We start from the raw sequence: 17,031 nt of genomic DNA, 5'->3' as shown, positions 1-17,031 counted from the left end.
TATTGAGCGTTTCGCGGCGGACGGCGGTTGATTTTTGTTCGACGACGTTGCCCGTTGTATTTTTAATTATTAATTATTTGTTGTTGTTGTTTTATTGAATCTATCTCTCTGTATATATATATATATATATATAAACGCATATATGTATATTATGTAAAAGTGTGTGTATGTGTATGTGTATTTATTTCAACTACTGTTAACTATTGCAACTGCAGCATTAGCAACTGCAACATCAGCAACAACAACAACAACAGCATCTGAAAACAACAACAACAACACCTCGCCGCGGCGTTCTCGTGCGTTTGTGTGTGTGTGCGTGTGTGTGTGAGAGTTTGTGTCTCCAATTTGTTGCATTTCGAATTTTTGATACAACATTCGATTCGGTTTCAAAAAAAAAAAAAAAGACAACCTAAAGGAAACACACAATTTTTACAGTCAAAACGTGTGCATTTAAAATCTATTCCAAATCGTGCCTAAAACTAAAAACCCCCCACACACACATCCTGACCACCACCACCACCACCACCCCCCCCAAAACAACCCCAGCAAGCAAAATAAGAAATAAGCTAAAAGAAAATTTATAATGCAAATGCCATTGCAATGCCTGCCGGGCCCCCTATTCCTCCTGGCTGCCAACACCCCCGCTAAAACGGAAGTGCAAGTGACGTAATTTTCCTCCACACCACCCCCCTTTTGTCTCTGTCTCTCACACTTTGCCCTCTGCAACAGACTCCAACAACAAATAGCCACAAAAAGAAAAGCAACTACAACAACAACAACAAAAAAAGAGAAATCAAAACTTGGATATATATCGGCAGCATCGCTCCCCTTCAGCCCCGGACCCCTTCAACTCACAGATTGGATTGTGTAATAATATTGAAATAAAAAATTATTAAAAAAATCAAATAACAAAAATATTTACAAAAAAAATGTATATAGAAAAGTACCCGTATGTGCGTGAGTGTGTGTGTGTGTGTGTGTGTGTGGCCCAAGCAAACTAATGAGAAAAAAAAGAATGTAAAATCAATTTACCATTAATCAAAAGCCGGATAATTCAATATTGGATAATATGATTTCTTAGATTCTCTCTGAAATCTCAAAAACCTCAAGCAATTCAAGGATTTTAATGAGCATTTTAAATGGAATAATTAACCAAAAATTTTTAAATAGAAATGCAGAGAAAACAGGAAATGGATATTAGACATTTATTTTAAAGGAGTTTGGAAAATATTTGTACTACCTTGTACCTTAGGATTTCAATTCAAAATAATAAGGCTTGGAAAATAGTTTTGAAATGAAAATTTTCTATTATTGGGAACAAATTAATTGAGTTAAATCACCTATTAGAAAGGTTTTGAATACATTTTTGAAAAATAAATACATTATGTAATTATTGAAGTCTTTGCCCTAACTATCAGTAATTGTTGTCTCTTCTTGCAAATGCCAAACTTTTAAAGCATTTTATTATAGACGGGGTGGGTCAAAATGCAATTATTACAAAATTTCCCAAGCAGAAAATCTTAGTTTTCCTGAAATTATTTTCTGGATTTTTTCATGGCTTAAATTCCAATAAATTATCCATTTTATCGATTGATGGAAATTTAAGATATTCCTTCGATTCTTATATACCCTTATAACAAGTATTATTGTGGCTTACTTATGACTTTGCTCCACAGATTCGTTTTTAGAATTCTTAATACTTCGATAAGTATTAAATAATCGAGCCGATGCTCGATTCATTCTTCTATATCCCCACTTAAAGACCTTTTGGGACATTTTTTGACTACCAAATATATTTTTCTACCTTTCACTTAAGGAAAATCATCTTGTTCGCTTTATTCATTGTCAAATAATATTTTGTTTCGCTGATTTTCTTAATTTTTCTTAACGAGATTTTACCATTTATGTACATATGTACATATGTTACTTATGGTGATGATAGAACTTGGATTTTTTCGTTGTTGGCAACTTCAGACAGTCTGAATGTGTCTTTTATAATGCCGAGTTTCCTTTTTAATCTGGTCTGTCAGTTGAAAGTTCATAATAATCTTTCAAAAAAAAAAAAAAAGATGAAGAAAAAAAAAATGCGCTCACTTATTGTCTTTTGGCCATATTCTGCACAATGGTTAACGGATGCTTTACCTCCTCCCCATCTCTGTCGCTCTCTCTCATTCCCTTTCTCCTTTTCAGCCTGTCTGTGTGTGTGTTTTTTTTGCCTATTGTATGTGCCTTACAATGATTATCATTTACTATTGTTGTTGTTGGTATGTAGTTTGTCATTATTATTAAGCAGTTTTCTGCTGCTTCTTCTAATGTTGCTGCTGCTGCTGTAACCCGTAAGTCACCGCAGCAACTGAGTGACTTTAGTTCAGTTGAGTTCAGAGCACCTAAGTAGAAGTCGGTCGTTTGGATTTAGGCCTAACAACTACTGCCCACCACCCCACCCAGTCTCCTCTCTCTCGCTTTCCTCCCTACACTGCTCCCTACATACTATTGCTCCTGGCTTTTACCACTTCCTCTTGTTGTTGCTTGTTCCTGGTGTATGTGTGTGCGGCAACATCAACGTCAACTGTTTGCATTACCGTTAGTAGAACAACATGGCTAAGCAGTGCCATATATACCGACACTGCTCCCCGGCTCTTAGCCAACCCTCCTCCTACACCCCTTGCACATGCCACACTCTCCTCCATGTGTTGTCGTCGCAGTCGTGGTTCTTGTTATTGTTGTTGTTGCCTGTCGTCTATAAGTGTGCCACCCCAGACTCAGACTCAGCATAGACCGCCCAACAGCAACACTAACAACAACAACAACACACACACACACAAACACTCACACAGCAAACGGAAAAAGCCTAGTGAAAGAGAGTGTGAGAGAGGAAGACAGAGAGCAAGAGCGTTAGAGAGAGAGAGGGCGGAAGGGGGGGGCCTCATAGGCATAGGTCATTGGTCTTTTTCGTCGGCGTCAACGTACTGCGACGTTAGCAGCGACGCACGCGTCGCAGTCGCTTACAACGTCGCTTCGTTGTTGTTGTAAACTTTGTCGTCTGCTTTTGGGTGCTGCTGCTGCTTCACTATAGGGCTGAAGCGTTGTAACTGTAACCGCGCCTCCACTGTGGGCCCCTTCCACGACCCTCTCCTCCCTCACACTAACCAAGCCGAACGCTTGACCGGCTCGTTAGTTTCAGTACCGTTAGTATTAAGTTCGTTGTCGCTATGTGAGAATATTTGTCATCACCTTTCAGATGTTACCCTACAGCGACACTTAGAATCGAGCAACTATAAGTTAGTCATGTATAGTTGACTGATATTTTATAATATATTTTAGGCACTATAACCCCGGGAAATCCCTTATTATCTAAAGAAATAAATGAAAGTAAAATTTAATCCAATTTACACGAAGAGCTTCAGTAAGTTATAATTTACCATAGTGATATTTGACCAGATCAATGATTTTATGATAGGAAGACAGAAGATTCATTATTTTTTCAGCGGATTTGTTTCAGGATCCTTTCATACATTGATAGAAAAAAAGTATTTTAAACAATCTAAAACCTAAAATAGAAGAACTTTATTGAATACCTTACTATAAAAAAAAAACTATTAATAAATGTAGCATCAAAGGATTTGTTTTCTTGCGCACTATAGTCATTAGTTCAAGTTAAAAAGATGAGGTTTCTAGGTATTCCGAATCCAAGATACAGTTCCAAATATTAGTCCCTAAAAGGCACTAGATTTTCGAAAATTGATTGAATTTTAATAGTTTACGTACATTTACCTTAAATATTATTACTTAATGCAATCTTAGAAAAGATTTTCCTAGAATTTACATGTAATCAAATCATTAGTTCAGTCTCTAAAAGTCTCGCATAGTCCGCACCATGGAAAAAGGATACTTTTCATCTTTCAAAGCTATAGAATTTGAAATGTAATCACTTGATGAAATTTGTCATAAGTTCTCTAAAGATTTTCCATCAATTTACATCTGTAGTTGGTTATTTCTTAATTTCACTTTGGGTAATAAAATAACATTTAACGATAAAGTATATAAGGATGAGCTTCATATTCCTTATATAGTCAATCTTTGTTAGTTCTCTCTTCGCTTCTTTGCTTGTTTTGTGACGAGGTAATAAAATCTCCTGTTATGATCATGGTTTTCTGTGCCTGGGAACCCGACTTGAAGCCCATTCAATTTTATTTTCGATTTTTGTGTGTGTTTTTCCTGAAAGCCTTGTTTTTTACCTTTTTTCTTTATGCCTTGTTGTTTATTTGTAATTTTTCCTATATGTAAATTTTCAATTCTCTCTCTCTCTAATGCTCCCTCTGCAATTCTCTGTCTCTCTCACTCTTGCTGCTGGCACAATTTCTGTCGTCACCAACAGCGACAACAAGCAACATTTTGTTGGTGACGTATCTGCCGCTAAATCCCCCTTTAGGCTTCCGCATGGGGAGCTCTGCCACCAACCACCCACCCCAAAATCGAAATAGGAAAGCAAAAAAAAAAAAAAAAAAAAAAACAGAATGAAAACCCATAAAGAGAAAGAGAGAGAGCGAAAACGACAGATAGGAAAAGAGGGGTGGGCAAAAAAGTAAAAATGTGTTTGGTTTACTATATATGTATTCATTGGTTTTTCGCCGGCTGGCTGACTGGCTATAGCTTGTCGTTTGGTTCACTCTATGAGCTTTGGGTCATAGAACTTTTTTTCCTACAAGCAACGAACACACCCACAACCACACACCAACACACAGCCATGTGGAAACGAACTATGCTTCGTGTTGAGATTTATGTTTCGTGTTTTAGTTTGGCTGCACTTTTTCGCCACTCCCCCCAATCTATACGACCCAACAACAAGAACGACGACAAAATGACTAAAAGTCTCCTCTATTTCCCCCTCTTCTCTTTACCCGACACAAACCGGCTAAAGTCTGGTCACCCTTAAATCCCAGTTCTTTCTTATTGATTTTCCATAATCACCACAACAGAGTAGTACGGGAAGGTAGGAGGATTGGCATAAACGGGGAGCCGGGGGAGGTAGAAATTCAACCCAGTTACTGCTTTTGATGTTCTTTTTCATACCCCTCTCTCGGACGACCAAAAAAAAAAAAAAAGAAACCAAAATTTAGGCTAAAATGGGGAATATACATCAAGTCATTAGTTTGAAGTCGTTAGGACTAAACCTAAACCTAGCCCTCTTTTCTTATACCCATCCTTGATTCTTTAATTCTGTAAAGAAGAAGGTAAAGAAACACTTTATTTCCTTTATAAAAGAAAACTTGATCTCTGGGCAGCTTCATTTCAGTTAAGGTATCTTTCAACTAGTCAATGCAAGAGTCTAAAGTTCTAAGAGCCACTTTAAGGGACTTCTTTTACTACTGAGGTCGTTGAGGGACTTCCCCTCTTTCCTACTGAGGTCCTTTGAATTCCCTTTTAGTGGTACAAGGTAGTACTCTCACGGTCTAAGATCACTTTGAGTGACTTTCCTTTCTCCACTTATAGATTTCTCATCCTTACTCTTAGTATAGGGTATATAATTGTCCGTGCCTTAACTTTAATTACAGCTCTTTTTTCTCGTTCTGCTTAAGGCAAATTCAATTAGCAAACATTTAAAAACTCATTAGAAAAGGGGCACACACCAACATATCGCCACACACACTCATACACATACAAGTATGATGGATGCCTCCATCACCCCCAATGAAAATTGGTTGATTGGATTATCCATGTACAAGGAAGTTTTTATATATTCCGATTTTTTTTTTTGCTCTTCGTTTTTCCTCCCCCTCTTTACACTCTTTTCTCTCTCATTTAGACAACATGCCTTGGCCCTGGTTGACAATGCGTAGCAAAAGTATTTTCATTACAGGCCAAACGATTTTATACATTAAAGTGTTTAAATTATTGAACTAAAACCAAAAAATAAAGAGACAGTTAAAAAAAAATCACGAAGGAAAGTAAGCAAGAAGAAGAAGAAGAAGCTGAAACAGAATAAACAATTAAGTCTAAATGTCTTCCGGAATAAATTGTCGTGAAATTTTCGTATTTTTGGAAATTTTGATTTGGAATCAAACAAAACAGAGAAATCGACAAAACAATGAGCATAACAACAACAGCAGCAGCAACTCCAGCAATCAACAACAACAACAACAACAACAGCAACCAAATAAAAGAAGAAGCTCCAACAACAACAGCAACAAGACAGTGAAAGTGATACAACAACAACAACAACAACAGAAACAACAATCAGCTAAACAACAACAAAAAGCCTGCAATAATCAATTACAAATTCGACAAAAGGGCTAACAAATAACAAAAATAATATAAATAACAAGAAAACCTTAAACAAAAATTGCTTTAAAACAAAGTTATAAAACATAAATATAAATATATGCGATCAAGTGTCTTATTAAATCATAGTTATAACAACAAAAAAATAAAAAAACAAAACAAAAACCAACAACAACAACAGCAACATAGCAGCAACAATATATATATATACATATAGCTCTAGGATATATACACAACATATATATTCAGATCCGACAACAATTTAGTACCTACAGGCCTGACAACGTTAGTTATATATACATACATATATATAGCATACATATAACTCATTTATATATATTTACGATATATATACATATATATAAACAAAAAAGTTTACAACATTTACATATACAACAAAAGTAAAAAAAAAAAGAAAATTGGCAAATTCCTTCACTCATTTTTTCCCATAGCTGCAACCACATATAGATACTATCTCTTTCTCTGTCTCTCTTTCTCTCTCTATCTCACACTTACATACAATCAACCCCCTTTCTCACTATCTCTCTTTCTCACTTCCACCCCTCGCCACACTATTACACACACACACACACACACACACACTGTGATATTACCAATTTCACAAATAAAAAAAGGATTAAAACCAACAAACAAAATAAAGGCAGCAGACCAAGTGCAATATTAGAGAAAGAAAAATCTTCAGAAAAACATAAAATCGTTTAAAATATATTTACAAACATAAAAATAACAAATTGTTGAACCATAAATCGCAAAAAGAAAAACAAATATAAGTTACGCATACGCCCTGTATACATCAATATAATTAATAATCAAATAATAAGAAATAACACATAACAAATTTAATTCAACATAATCGAAAACAAAGTGAAATAATAATACAAATAGTATAATATACAACAGATATATATATATTATATATCATCACCTTTATCATCATTCAGCGTCATCTTTATACGGCAATTGATCTAAAATTATGTATACGCAACGTATGTTTGACATGTGGAGCAGCGTCACTTCAAAACTGGAAGCACACGCAAATAATCTGGGTCAAAGCAACGTCCAATCCCCAACAGCAGCTGGACAAAATAATTCAAGCGGTTCCATCAAAGGTAACACAAAGTTCAATTCCACCAGAACAAGAAAAATATCTAAAACTTCTGAAATCCCTATTTTAAAGAGAAACGTTTTCTCATTCATTTGGATTAAATGGAATATTTTATTGTGTGTTTCAACAACAAGGATATAATGATTCTATAATTGATGTTTTTGAAAATGAATCAAGTTTCATTTAAAGGTTGTGGGGAAAATTCAAACGGAACAGGTCAAACTAAATTTAGGTCTTTCAATTTAAACAAGTTTATTCCTTACAGTTTTCTTTCTTCAGAGACTTTTTGGAATAGAAATCGCACTTTTGTAATATCCAACACTACTTCTGTATGTATGGTATCCTTACTTTAGCTTGAAAGAGCTAGTCTTAGCTATTCTCCTGCTACAAATTATACAAGAAATAGCCAAGGCGATGCAAATTTGTTCCATGCTTTTCCATTTGATAGTTTCATATACATATCTAAAGGCTGTTTTGGGCCGAATGCTTTTGTTACAAGCCAAAAAGCAGAAAATATTCAAAAGTTGCTCAAAGCGTTTAAAAAACAGGCAAATTTTTGCCTACGAAAAATGTTTGCTTAAATTTTTTTAATTGAATACTATCAAGTTAACAACATTCACCGAACAAAAAGAGCCAAAAAAAAAAAAAAAAATGAAATATATGTACATATAAAAGAAAAAATAAAAAATAAAAGAAATATAATGGAAGTCAGTCAGTCAGTTGGTCGGTTAGTCGGTCGGTTGGTTGGTTTGGTTTGTTGGCAGTGAAAGTCACTTCAGTTGCTTGTTTCTCAACAAAATGATTTTAAAGGGAAATCCATGAAATTCGTAAATGAAGAAAGACGAAATAACAACAATAAAAAAAAAACAGCAACATTACGAAACATTATGGCACACGCACACAAACACACACCGATGAACATGTGTATTTGCATTGGTGTTGAATTTTTGCATTGACAATTAAACTAATTTGACATGGCAATCAGTTATTTGGCCAAGACGATGACGGGGCGCCTGATCGTAGAGCAAAAAAAAAAAAACTGATTTTGTTAAAGATATACGTATGTGAAACAATATATGTATGTATATACGAAACACTTGGCTTGCATTTACTGAAATTTCTTAAAAATTAAAAGTCAAATTATTTTGTTTTCAAATATGTTTGAAAATCATTTTTGACTTACTTATAAGGTAATTATTGTCGGGTTACAATAATTTTATATTTTTTATTGGCCAAGACCATTCAATTGTTCCTGCTAAAAGTCATTAAATTCAATATTCAATATTTCTCAGAGCACGTTGCAATATTATAAAAATTCATTGTTAATGACCATTTTAAAAAGTTTATTTGTTTATTCTCAATTTAGATAGAATTTTAAAAGTTTGGGAAAACTGTCAGGTCTGTAGCTAAGTTTTAAAATCTCACAGTTTTTTCTATAAAAATCTTTCAAAGTAATCTGTATTATCCTTTACTTTGACCATTAAACTTTTTTTGTATAGAACTAAGGACTAATTAGTTTATTACATAAAGGTATAACCATTTTTATTTGAGCTTGAGGATAGCTTAAGAAGGGTTTTAGATAAGAAGACGCAAAACTTTAATGGTTTGTCAAGCTTTTACTTTCAGTTACAGTTAAGATTTAAAACATGTATTGTGTAATAAATGATAAACTGGGAGATGCTGATTTTTCAATCAGAAAGACATAGCTGAGAGGGATGGCAGAATATTACACATTCATTACCTATTTAGACAAATAAGTATTTAAGTTTAAAAAGTTCATCAAAATCAATAATATCATCTTATTAAGCCATAAAAATTGGAAAATGTTTCATTAAATTTAGTCAAAAACTATCCAAGCACAAATTTCTCATGGCTTATTAAATTTATTAACTTTTGACTTTTAACAACTAATAAAACATTAATTTCACTTAAAGACATAAGAAACAACCTAATGCAGGTAGAACAGGGCTTGGGAATATACAGACCAGGTTAATATACTACTAATTGGTATCGTTGACCACTTTTTGTTCTTTTTTTAGACCCTTTTGAATAGGAGGCGTTAGCATTTTAGTTATGCTTTCTCTAGGAGTTCAAAGAACTTTCATCATTAATAAAGATTTGTCAGGCTTATGGTAAATAGGAATCTACCCTCCGACCGCTTAGCTCCTCTCACTTTTTCTCTCTCTCTCTTTCTCTCTACCGCTTAATAGTTTTACCCCTAAAACACAAATCTGTTGGATCTGTATTGCGTGTTTCGTGTTGTTGCCTGGCCCCATAAAAAGCACAAAAAGTTAATATTTGGCAATTAATGCCAAGTCATAATATACACCTTGATGACAGGGGGGAGATGAAGTGCTAGGAGGGGTTGATCAAGAGGGTTGCTTGGACTTTTTCTTTTGCCTTTTTTTGTGTTTTTTTTTTTCGTTGTATTTTTTGTGGTCTGCAGCAATTTGCCTTTATGACTTCCGCAACGAAAAAAGAAATGGTCGAAAAACAGAAATCAACTTTATGAAAATTTTCACTTTGCCAAAAAGTCAAAAGACAAAAAAAAAGTGGTAAGTAAAGCGAAAGAAATGCGAAGTAAACAGAAAGCGAAAGAGTTGACAACGAAAGCAAAACGATGAGTGACGATCGACCCTCTGTCCAAGGGACGGCTAGAGGGGAAGAGTCTAAAGGGGGGAGAAGTAGCAGCAACAATATAATATAAGCAAAGAAAGACAGAAGAAAAGAAAGAAAGAAGCACCGAAAAAAAAAGTTGTCGAAGTGAAATGCTTTTCGTTGCTGCTGGCTGCGGGCTGCCTGCTGATTGTAAAGTCTAGGCACACACACACACACACACACACACACGCGTAGAGAGACAGAAAAAGCATTGCCCCCGCTCTCTTCTATCTCCCTCCCACCGCTTAGGCAACACCCCACCAACTTCTTCTACTCCTACAACACTTCACTATTTGGTCTGGCGATAGGGAAAAACAGAGGGAGAGGGAGCAAGAGAGAGAGCGAGCAAGATACATACATAAACTAAAACTAAAGCTACAAAAATGCTAGAAACAGAGAGCAAATGACTGAGTGGGAAGAGAGGCAGAGGGATAGAGGGAGAGTGAGCCCCCCACACTCACACACACACACACAGTCACACGCAATCATCATCATCAACGTCAACATAGAGTAAAAGTCTAAAATCGACAAAAAATTTAATTTTCGGCGGTCATTCAACTCGGCACGCACAATACAATCACACACACACACACTCACACACAGTGATACGCCAGAGAGCAAGAGCGGGAGTGAGAGAGAGAAAGAGTGGCAATGCGTGCGTTAGTTGCTGTTGACGCCGCGCCGCTGCTCTTGCCTGTTATGCGGGAGCGCAGCGACGTCGCAGCCAGCGTTAGCAGAGGCACGCACATTACAACATCAGCCGCACAATGAAAGACTTTCTATGGCTTTTATTTCTTTTTTTGTGTTGTTGTTCGTTCAACCAAACTGAAATTATTATTTACACACAAATTTATGCACTAACAGTGGGCAGCAAACGAGAGAGAGAGAGAGAGAGAGAACTAGATGGGGGATAGAGGGCTGGGGAGAGTGGGGCTAGTGTGTTAGAGTGAGAGATTGTGTGGATTTCTTACTTTGTTGCTAGCTTATCGCCCCACTAGCTGCTGACTGCTTCAGCAACGCCCCGGAGCTTCCCCCCTCCCACCATTTGGTCCAAACAAATAATACACTGAGCGTAAAATTTTAGTTAACGAAACTCTAAAGAATATAAATCTTGGTTTATTTTCTGTGATAGCAACCAAATCTTCATCTTTGGTAAAAACCCAAAATTAATCTATTAAATATTTAACTAAAGATGTTAGACATCTGTTTTCATAGTTTTTTATGCTTTCCTCTAAATGTTTTTTCATGGTTTTTTGGTCTTTCTGATTATTCTTACCAAAATAAATATAAACGTTTTATGTTAACATTAATCTTAAATATTCAAATTAAGCTTTTTACAATTTTTCTTTAATTCTGCTTTAAAATTATTCCAATGAGAAGAGTTATCCGTGTTAAGACTCATAATAAATATGACAAAAAAATAAATATTAAAATCCTTTACCATTTAGAGAATTGTGCTTAAAAATAAAAAAAGTAAACTATTAAAACGTCGTTTCTTCACATAAGAAGTCCATTTTCATTAATATAATCCATTAAATTGTTTGTATTCCAATTAAAATTTATGAAAAACAGTCTAAAAATAGTTAGAAGACAAAAAAAAAGAAATGTAGAAATTGTTTTCTTCTTTTTTTAAAGTCCATTTATTTGAAAAACTATTAGAGAAAAACTATAGAAATGGTTGTTAAAAAATTATTCAAAGTATAAAAAAAATTAAATCTTTTCTTCTTTTTACAAAAGTTATATTTTGTTTAAAAACTATTAAGAAATATTAAAAAGATACAAAATGTATAATGCTAAAATAAGTCACGTTTTATTAAAAGTCCATTTATGTAAATAATAATTGAGAAACAGCCAGCAAAAACTATTAAAAATATTTGCAATTAAGGCAATTAAAGTGTCCGAATAACATCACATATTAACAAAGATAATTATATTCATTTACCAGTTGCCTATTCTCACAGTGTATGACTTTTCATGTATGTTCTGAAAACTTCTTTGGCCAGTTCTTTGTTTGACAATTATGGCGTAAAATTTCCATTGCCCATGATGATTGTTGCGGTTAAAATCATTGGCGTAGACGAAAACTATCCAATACTATGGCAAGGGGTTTACACGAAAAAATCCATCTACTTTTGAGAACTTTTGCCAAGTTGTTTTAGAAAACGAATTTCCTGACTTTAAAATGTTTATATTTTTTTTCTTCTGAGCTCAATAGTTTGACAGATGTTTGTAATATACAAACAGATGAGCAAATACAAGCAAACTTATATTCATATATGTACATATATTTCGATACATATATCATTCAACCCATCCCCCCACATTTTGTACTCATAACTCATTAAAATAAAAACTTTAAGTTTTTGTTGTTGTTGGCAGGGAAATTCCTATTCCAATTTGAGTATAGCCAAAGTCTGTTTATCTGTCGTTCTGTCTCTGTGTGGTTTCATGTATATGGAACATGCAAATATTTTTTTGGAGAAATATATATCTATCTCTCTGTCTGCTGGAAGCAAATAGTATTCGTAGACTATATAGACTCCACTCCACTGGGGTATTACGGAATGGGCAGGTCATTCGCATTTGTCCTAGAAAACAATGCAGAAACCACATTGAAATGGTTTTTTGTTTTATTTCGTTGATAATTTATGGAAACTTACATAGATACGACTATGTAAATATGTACATACGCATGAGTAATTATGATTTTTCACAAGTTCAATGAACTTATACATTTGATTTTTTGAAACCAAACTTATCATAAAGATAAGCCATAGTTTAATTACTTTTATACTTCTGTACTTCTTCAAAATAACAAAAAAAAAGTAATTTAAGATTAGTCATTTTGTGTTGTCCTCATGTTTCATGTCTGTCTCCTTTGTGTGAGTTCTAGAAAATCAAAGTCTCTTTATAGTCTCTTTTATAAATAAATAAACTACAACTACGACTACCACTAAAACTACACAACTACAACTACGTCTACGAGTGTATAATCGGTAGATAAGCCACCCAGACCACTTACTACTAACCACAGAATGTGTGTCATAAGGCCAATACTTCAATGCTATGCCATAGACAAGACTTTCAACTATGCATGTACAATAAATATACTAACTAAATAGAAGACAGAAAGCGAAAAAAAGAAAATCAAAACAAAGAATTTGATAACAACACTAGCATAGTGAAATTAATTTAAATCACAAATGAATGACATAGTCATGACAACTCAAGAATAGGAGTTGCCTGTTTTCAAAAGTTGACATGGAGATGATTTGCTGATATTGGCTTTATTTGGTTGTTAATCTCAATTAAAAGTTGTTTGGATTAGGAAACATTGGAGTTTTTCATAAAATCGTTTTATACAGATAAGTTTAAGGCCACCAGAGAAACCCTTTAAGCAATTGTCCAACATTAACTGCAACGTGTCCTAGTCCAAGATTTGAAAAATTTAAAATCTTTGATTCTAAATTTGTTTAATCGCTCGAGGTCAATAAGTTTTTTGGCTTTCTTCCTTTCGAGATCGTCTTCAGGAGATTATTTCTTAGTGATGTCATTTTGTCTAACGTGGTCAAATTCTGTTCAAAACTTTACTTAAAAGAAAAACCATTTATTTGACTGGCGTCAATATTTTAAATGAAAAGTTTTTTTTCATTTCAAAAAATAAAGAATATAAAAAAACTTCCTATAAAATTCTATTTCTTATTTGTTTATTTTAAAAACTTCTAAGCCAAAAACATGGCTAAGACTGATGGTACAGGTGGTACAACTAAAATCTTAAAACATTTCAAGGAATCTTAAAGAAAGTTTGTTATTCCTTTTGGGAAAATTGTATGAAAAGTATTTATAAATTTTGTGTGGGGTTGTTTTCATAAGTAAAAGTAAAATTTCCAAGAAAGTTCCTAGGGTTTTGTTGTGGCATTTGTTTTATATCTAAAACATACAAAAGGTCTCAAATATTTGATGAAAACTGTTTGATGAAAGTTTTAAGGGACATGGCAAACTTTCAAGTTGTTAAATTTTTGTCCAGGATATAAATTTCACCTCTTTGGATATCTTTTTAGTTTTACTTTTGCCCTGAAATTAGCTGAAAACTAAGTTAGAGCAATTTCACTTTTCTTGGTCTAACATTTTGACCTCGGAGATGCTCACTAAATTCTTTTTCTAAACTGTTTGTACTCCCACCACATTTCAGACTAGTTTCTATACTATTTTGTTTTTAAAATGTTGTCAATCTATTAACAAATTGTTTGTCTATGCAATCCATTTTCACTGTATGTAGTCTCAGTTACATGGATTTAATTGCACATAGAAAATAAATTGCATATAATGTCCACATCCGTTCAGAAAAATATATATATATAAATACATAATATCGGCATAGACCACTCAACTAATGACCATAATAATAAACGACAAAAAAAAAGAATATTAACCAAAATGACAAACGTTTCTATTATGTGTGCATATAAAAAATAATGCAAGAATACTTTGTTATTCTAGTAATTATAAAGTAGACACTAAAATGAAATGCATGAGTGAGATGATGTCCCTGCAGCCTCCCCCTCTCTCGAAGCTCTCCTCTCATCATTAACATCAAATGGCAGCTGCGTATCTTATCTATGCAACTCTTCGAATAGTTAAACGTATATATATATATTTTTTTTTTTGTGCGTGAGCTCTATACCTCTATATATTGCTGTGTGTATGCGTGTGAGTGTGTGTGGCAAATAAAAGATTGCATATGCCCCACAATGCAGACACAAACAGACCCCACAGACGCACACACACACAAACGAAGAGAGGGAGAGGCAAGACATAGAGGAGATGCATTTTGAGTTGAGTAGTGTTGAGTCGCGTCGCCAAATGAATAGACGAATATATAGCAATACTCACACTCACACTCACACACACATACAAATATACAACTAAAATAAGTATATTTGTATAGCTCTCCGCAGCACACTAACACTCTTGCAGCAGCAGCGCCAACAACAACAACAACATGAAAATGCAACGCCAAGTTAGAGGCAAAGCGCGCCAACAAAATGCGAAAAACTGGGACAAAGTTGAACAGACGAGCCAAGGACGGATATTAGTGCGCCGCGGCAAACACACACACTCACACACATTCAGCACACACAACACTCACACACAAACACAAGGCACACAGAGTTGAATTGCATGATGAGACGACCAACCAAGCCAACCAACCAACCAAACAGCCAGCCAGCCGAAGTCAACAACAGCAACAAAAAAAAAAATATAAAGTGGAAAAACAAAAGTTGAATACTGCATTTTGTTGTTCTTGTTATTGTTGTTGCTATTACACTGCAAAATTCAAGCCAAAAGAGAGAAAGAAAACCCTTTTGGAAAAACTTTTTCGGGCAAAATTTCTAGATAAACTTAAAGTAACAAATTAAAGTAATTTATCTCAAAATCACTTAAAAGTGAGTGGAAAGGTTAAAAGAATTGATCGAAATTATGACACTTTATATAAAAGAGTTTTAAAAGGAAAATTCTATTCCAGTTAAAACGTTTTAGGACTTTGATTAAGGATTTTAACCAGATAAGGTGTCCTTTGAACAACATCCTATAATATCTTTTAAAAATAGGAAACAAAAACAACGTAGTTTGGCTTTTGATGGTAAAAACCAAAGATTTTTAAATGATGTGGCTTACATGGCGTATACGTTACATACTTTCAAACTATATTGATCATGATCTCCTTAAGGCGTCCACAAAGTGAATCATTTTAGGTTCCTAAAGTTGAGATTTCTTTAAAAAAATAAATACAGATAGTTTACTTTAATTAGAAATAGGGACTAGTGACTGGTTCTCCTGATTACAGCGATATGAATTTGAGGTTTAATTTGGTTTATGATTAGTTGGCAACATTTTGTCTGTGGTTTGTAACTTTCAAATAAAAATAAATTGTGCAAAATGTAATGTTTGAGAAGTATCATATATTTATCTGATATAGTACTCTGATCTTAACTCGAAAGAAACTTTACATATAAATTTTAATAAAGTACATACTCAAATCTACTTATTAATAAAAAATATAACTTATACACTTTACATATACAAATACGATTATCAATGTGCAAGCATTTCGTTTTTTTATTCTTCTCTCAGTGTCTGTCTCAAAAGACAGATAGTTCAATAGACAAATTTAAGCTGCAAACATTTTGTGGTGCATTTTATATTTCGTTTAACCATTTAAAAGTTTATTAAAAATTTTACAATTATGAAAACATAAATGTGAAATACTTCGTTTAAACATAATTACAGAAATTAATCAAAGAGTCTAAGAAAATACAAAATGGCAAATACTTAAACTTGGTCATAATCATCATGATGTTGTATCTTTTGCATCCTTAAGCATCATGAGTACATTGGGAGTTGTCTTTTTTAAGTAACATTTTGTCAGTGCCAAAAAAAAAGGCAAATTGCTAAACAAAAAAAAAAAAAAAAAAAAAAAAACACTATCAATTAGCAGCTTTTGGAAAAACGAGTTTTTCCACTTTACTTGATTTCCACCACGACGACGTTGACGACGACAATGAATGGATTTTTCTTTAAGAATTCTAATACTGAGAGACACACACACATACACACACCAATACCCAGAGATACAGATACTGATGCAGATGCAGTTACTGATATATCATCATATATACCCGGACGATATGTATATGCATATAGTATATAGTGTCTGTGTGTGTGTGTCTACATAGCTTCGAGGCAAAGTTCGTTCAGTTTTTCTTGTTGTTGTTGTTCCCCGGCTCAACTTGAAAAAATCTCGTTCTTGTTTTGATTTTTGGCCCGAAAATGGTTGGCAAAAAAAAAAAAAAAACCTGCAAAACACAAAATGTGCACCAAAAAGTCGAGTTTGATGTCGAGTTCTTTCTGCTGCTAGTCAAACCAAAAACAAAATATACACTTAAATACCATAAATAATTGGC

At 33.9% G+C, this 17,031-nt stretch overlaps 2 protein-coding genes across 4 annotated transcripts in view; both read left to right on the top strand.

The window, feature by feature from the left end:
- The window catches only part of Hr3 (Hormone receptor 3), a 36,913-nt gene that overhangs the window by 8,309 nt on the left and 11,573 nt on the right, over nt 1-17,031 (top strand). Inside the window, exon 1 of one of the 3 annotated variants that reach the window (XM_068289432.1) lies at nt 6,329-7,412. The exons of the other annotated variants lie outside the window; for them this stretch is intronic. Coding sequence (XP_068145533.1) covers nt 7,277-7,412 — 136 coding nt within the window. The 5' untranslated portion in view covers nt 6,329-7,276. Of the gene's footprint in view, nt 1-6,328; nt 7,413-17,031 lie in introns of those variants that run through there. 3 annotated transcript variants of the gene reach the window in all.
- Nucleotides 421-6,305, top strand: LOC137576376 (uncharacterized protein DDB_G0290803). Its single transcript, XM_068289433.1, has 2 exons — nt 421-867; nt 5,807-6,305. The coding sequence occupies exon 2, from the start codon at nt 6,001-6,003 to the stop codon at nt 6,295-6,297; it is 297 nt and encodes a 98-aa protein (XP_068145534.1). The 5' UTR covers nt 421-867; nt 5,807-6,000; the 3' UTR covers nt 6,298-6,305.

This window comes from Drosophila tropicalis, unplaced genomic scaffold (assembly GCF_018151085.1).
Source record: "Drosophila tropicalis isolate 14030-0801.00 unplaced genomic scaffold, ASM1815108v1 contig_593, whole genome shotgun sequence".
Classification (NCBI taxonomy): domain Eukaryota; kingdom Metazoa; phylum Arthropoda; class Insecta; order Diptera; family Drosophilidae; genus Drosophila; species Drosophila tropicalis.
This window is presented reverse-complemented; position numbering and strand designations above follow the sequence as displayed.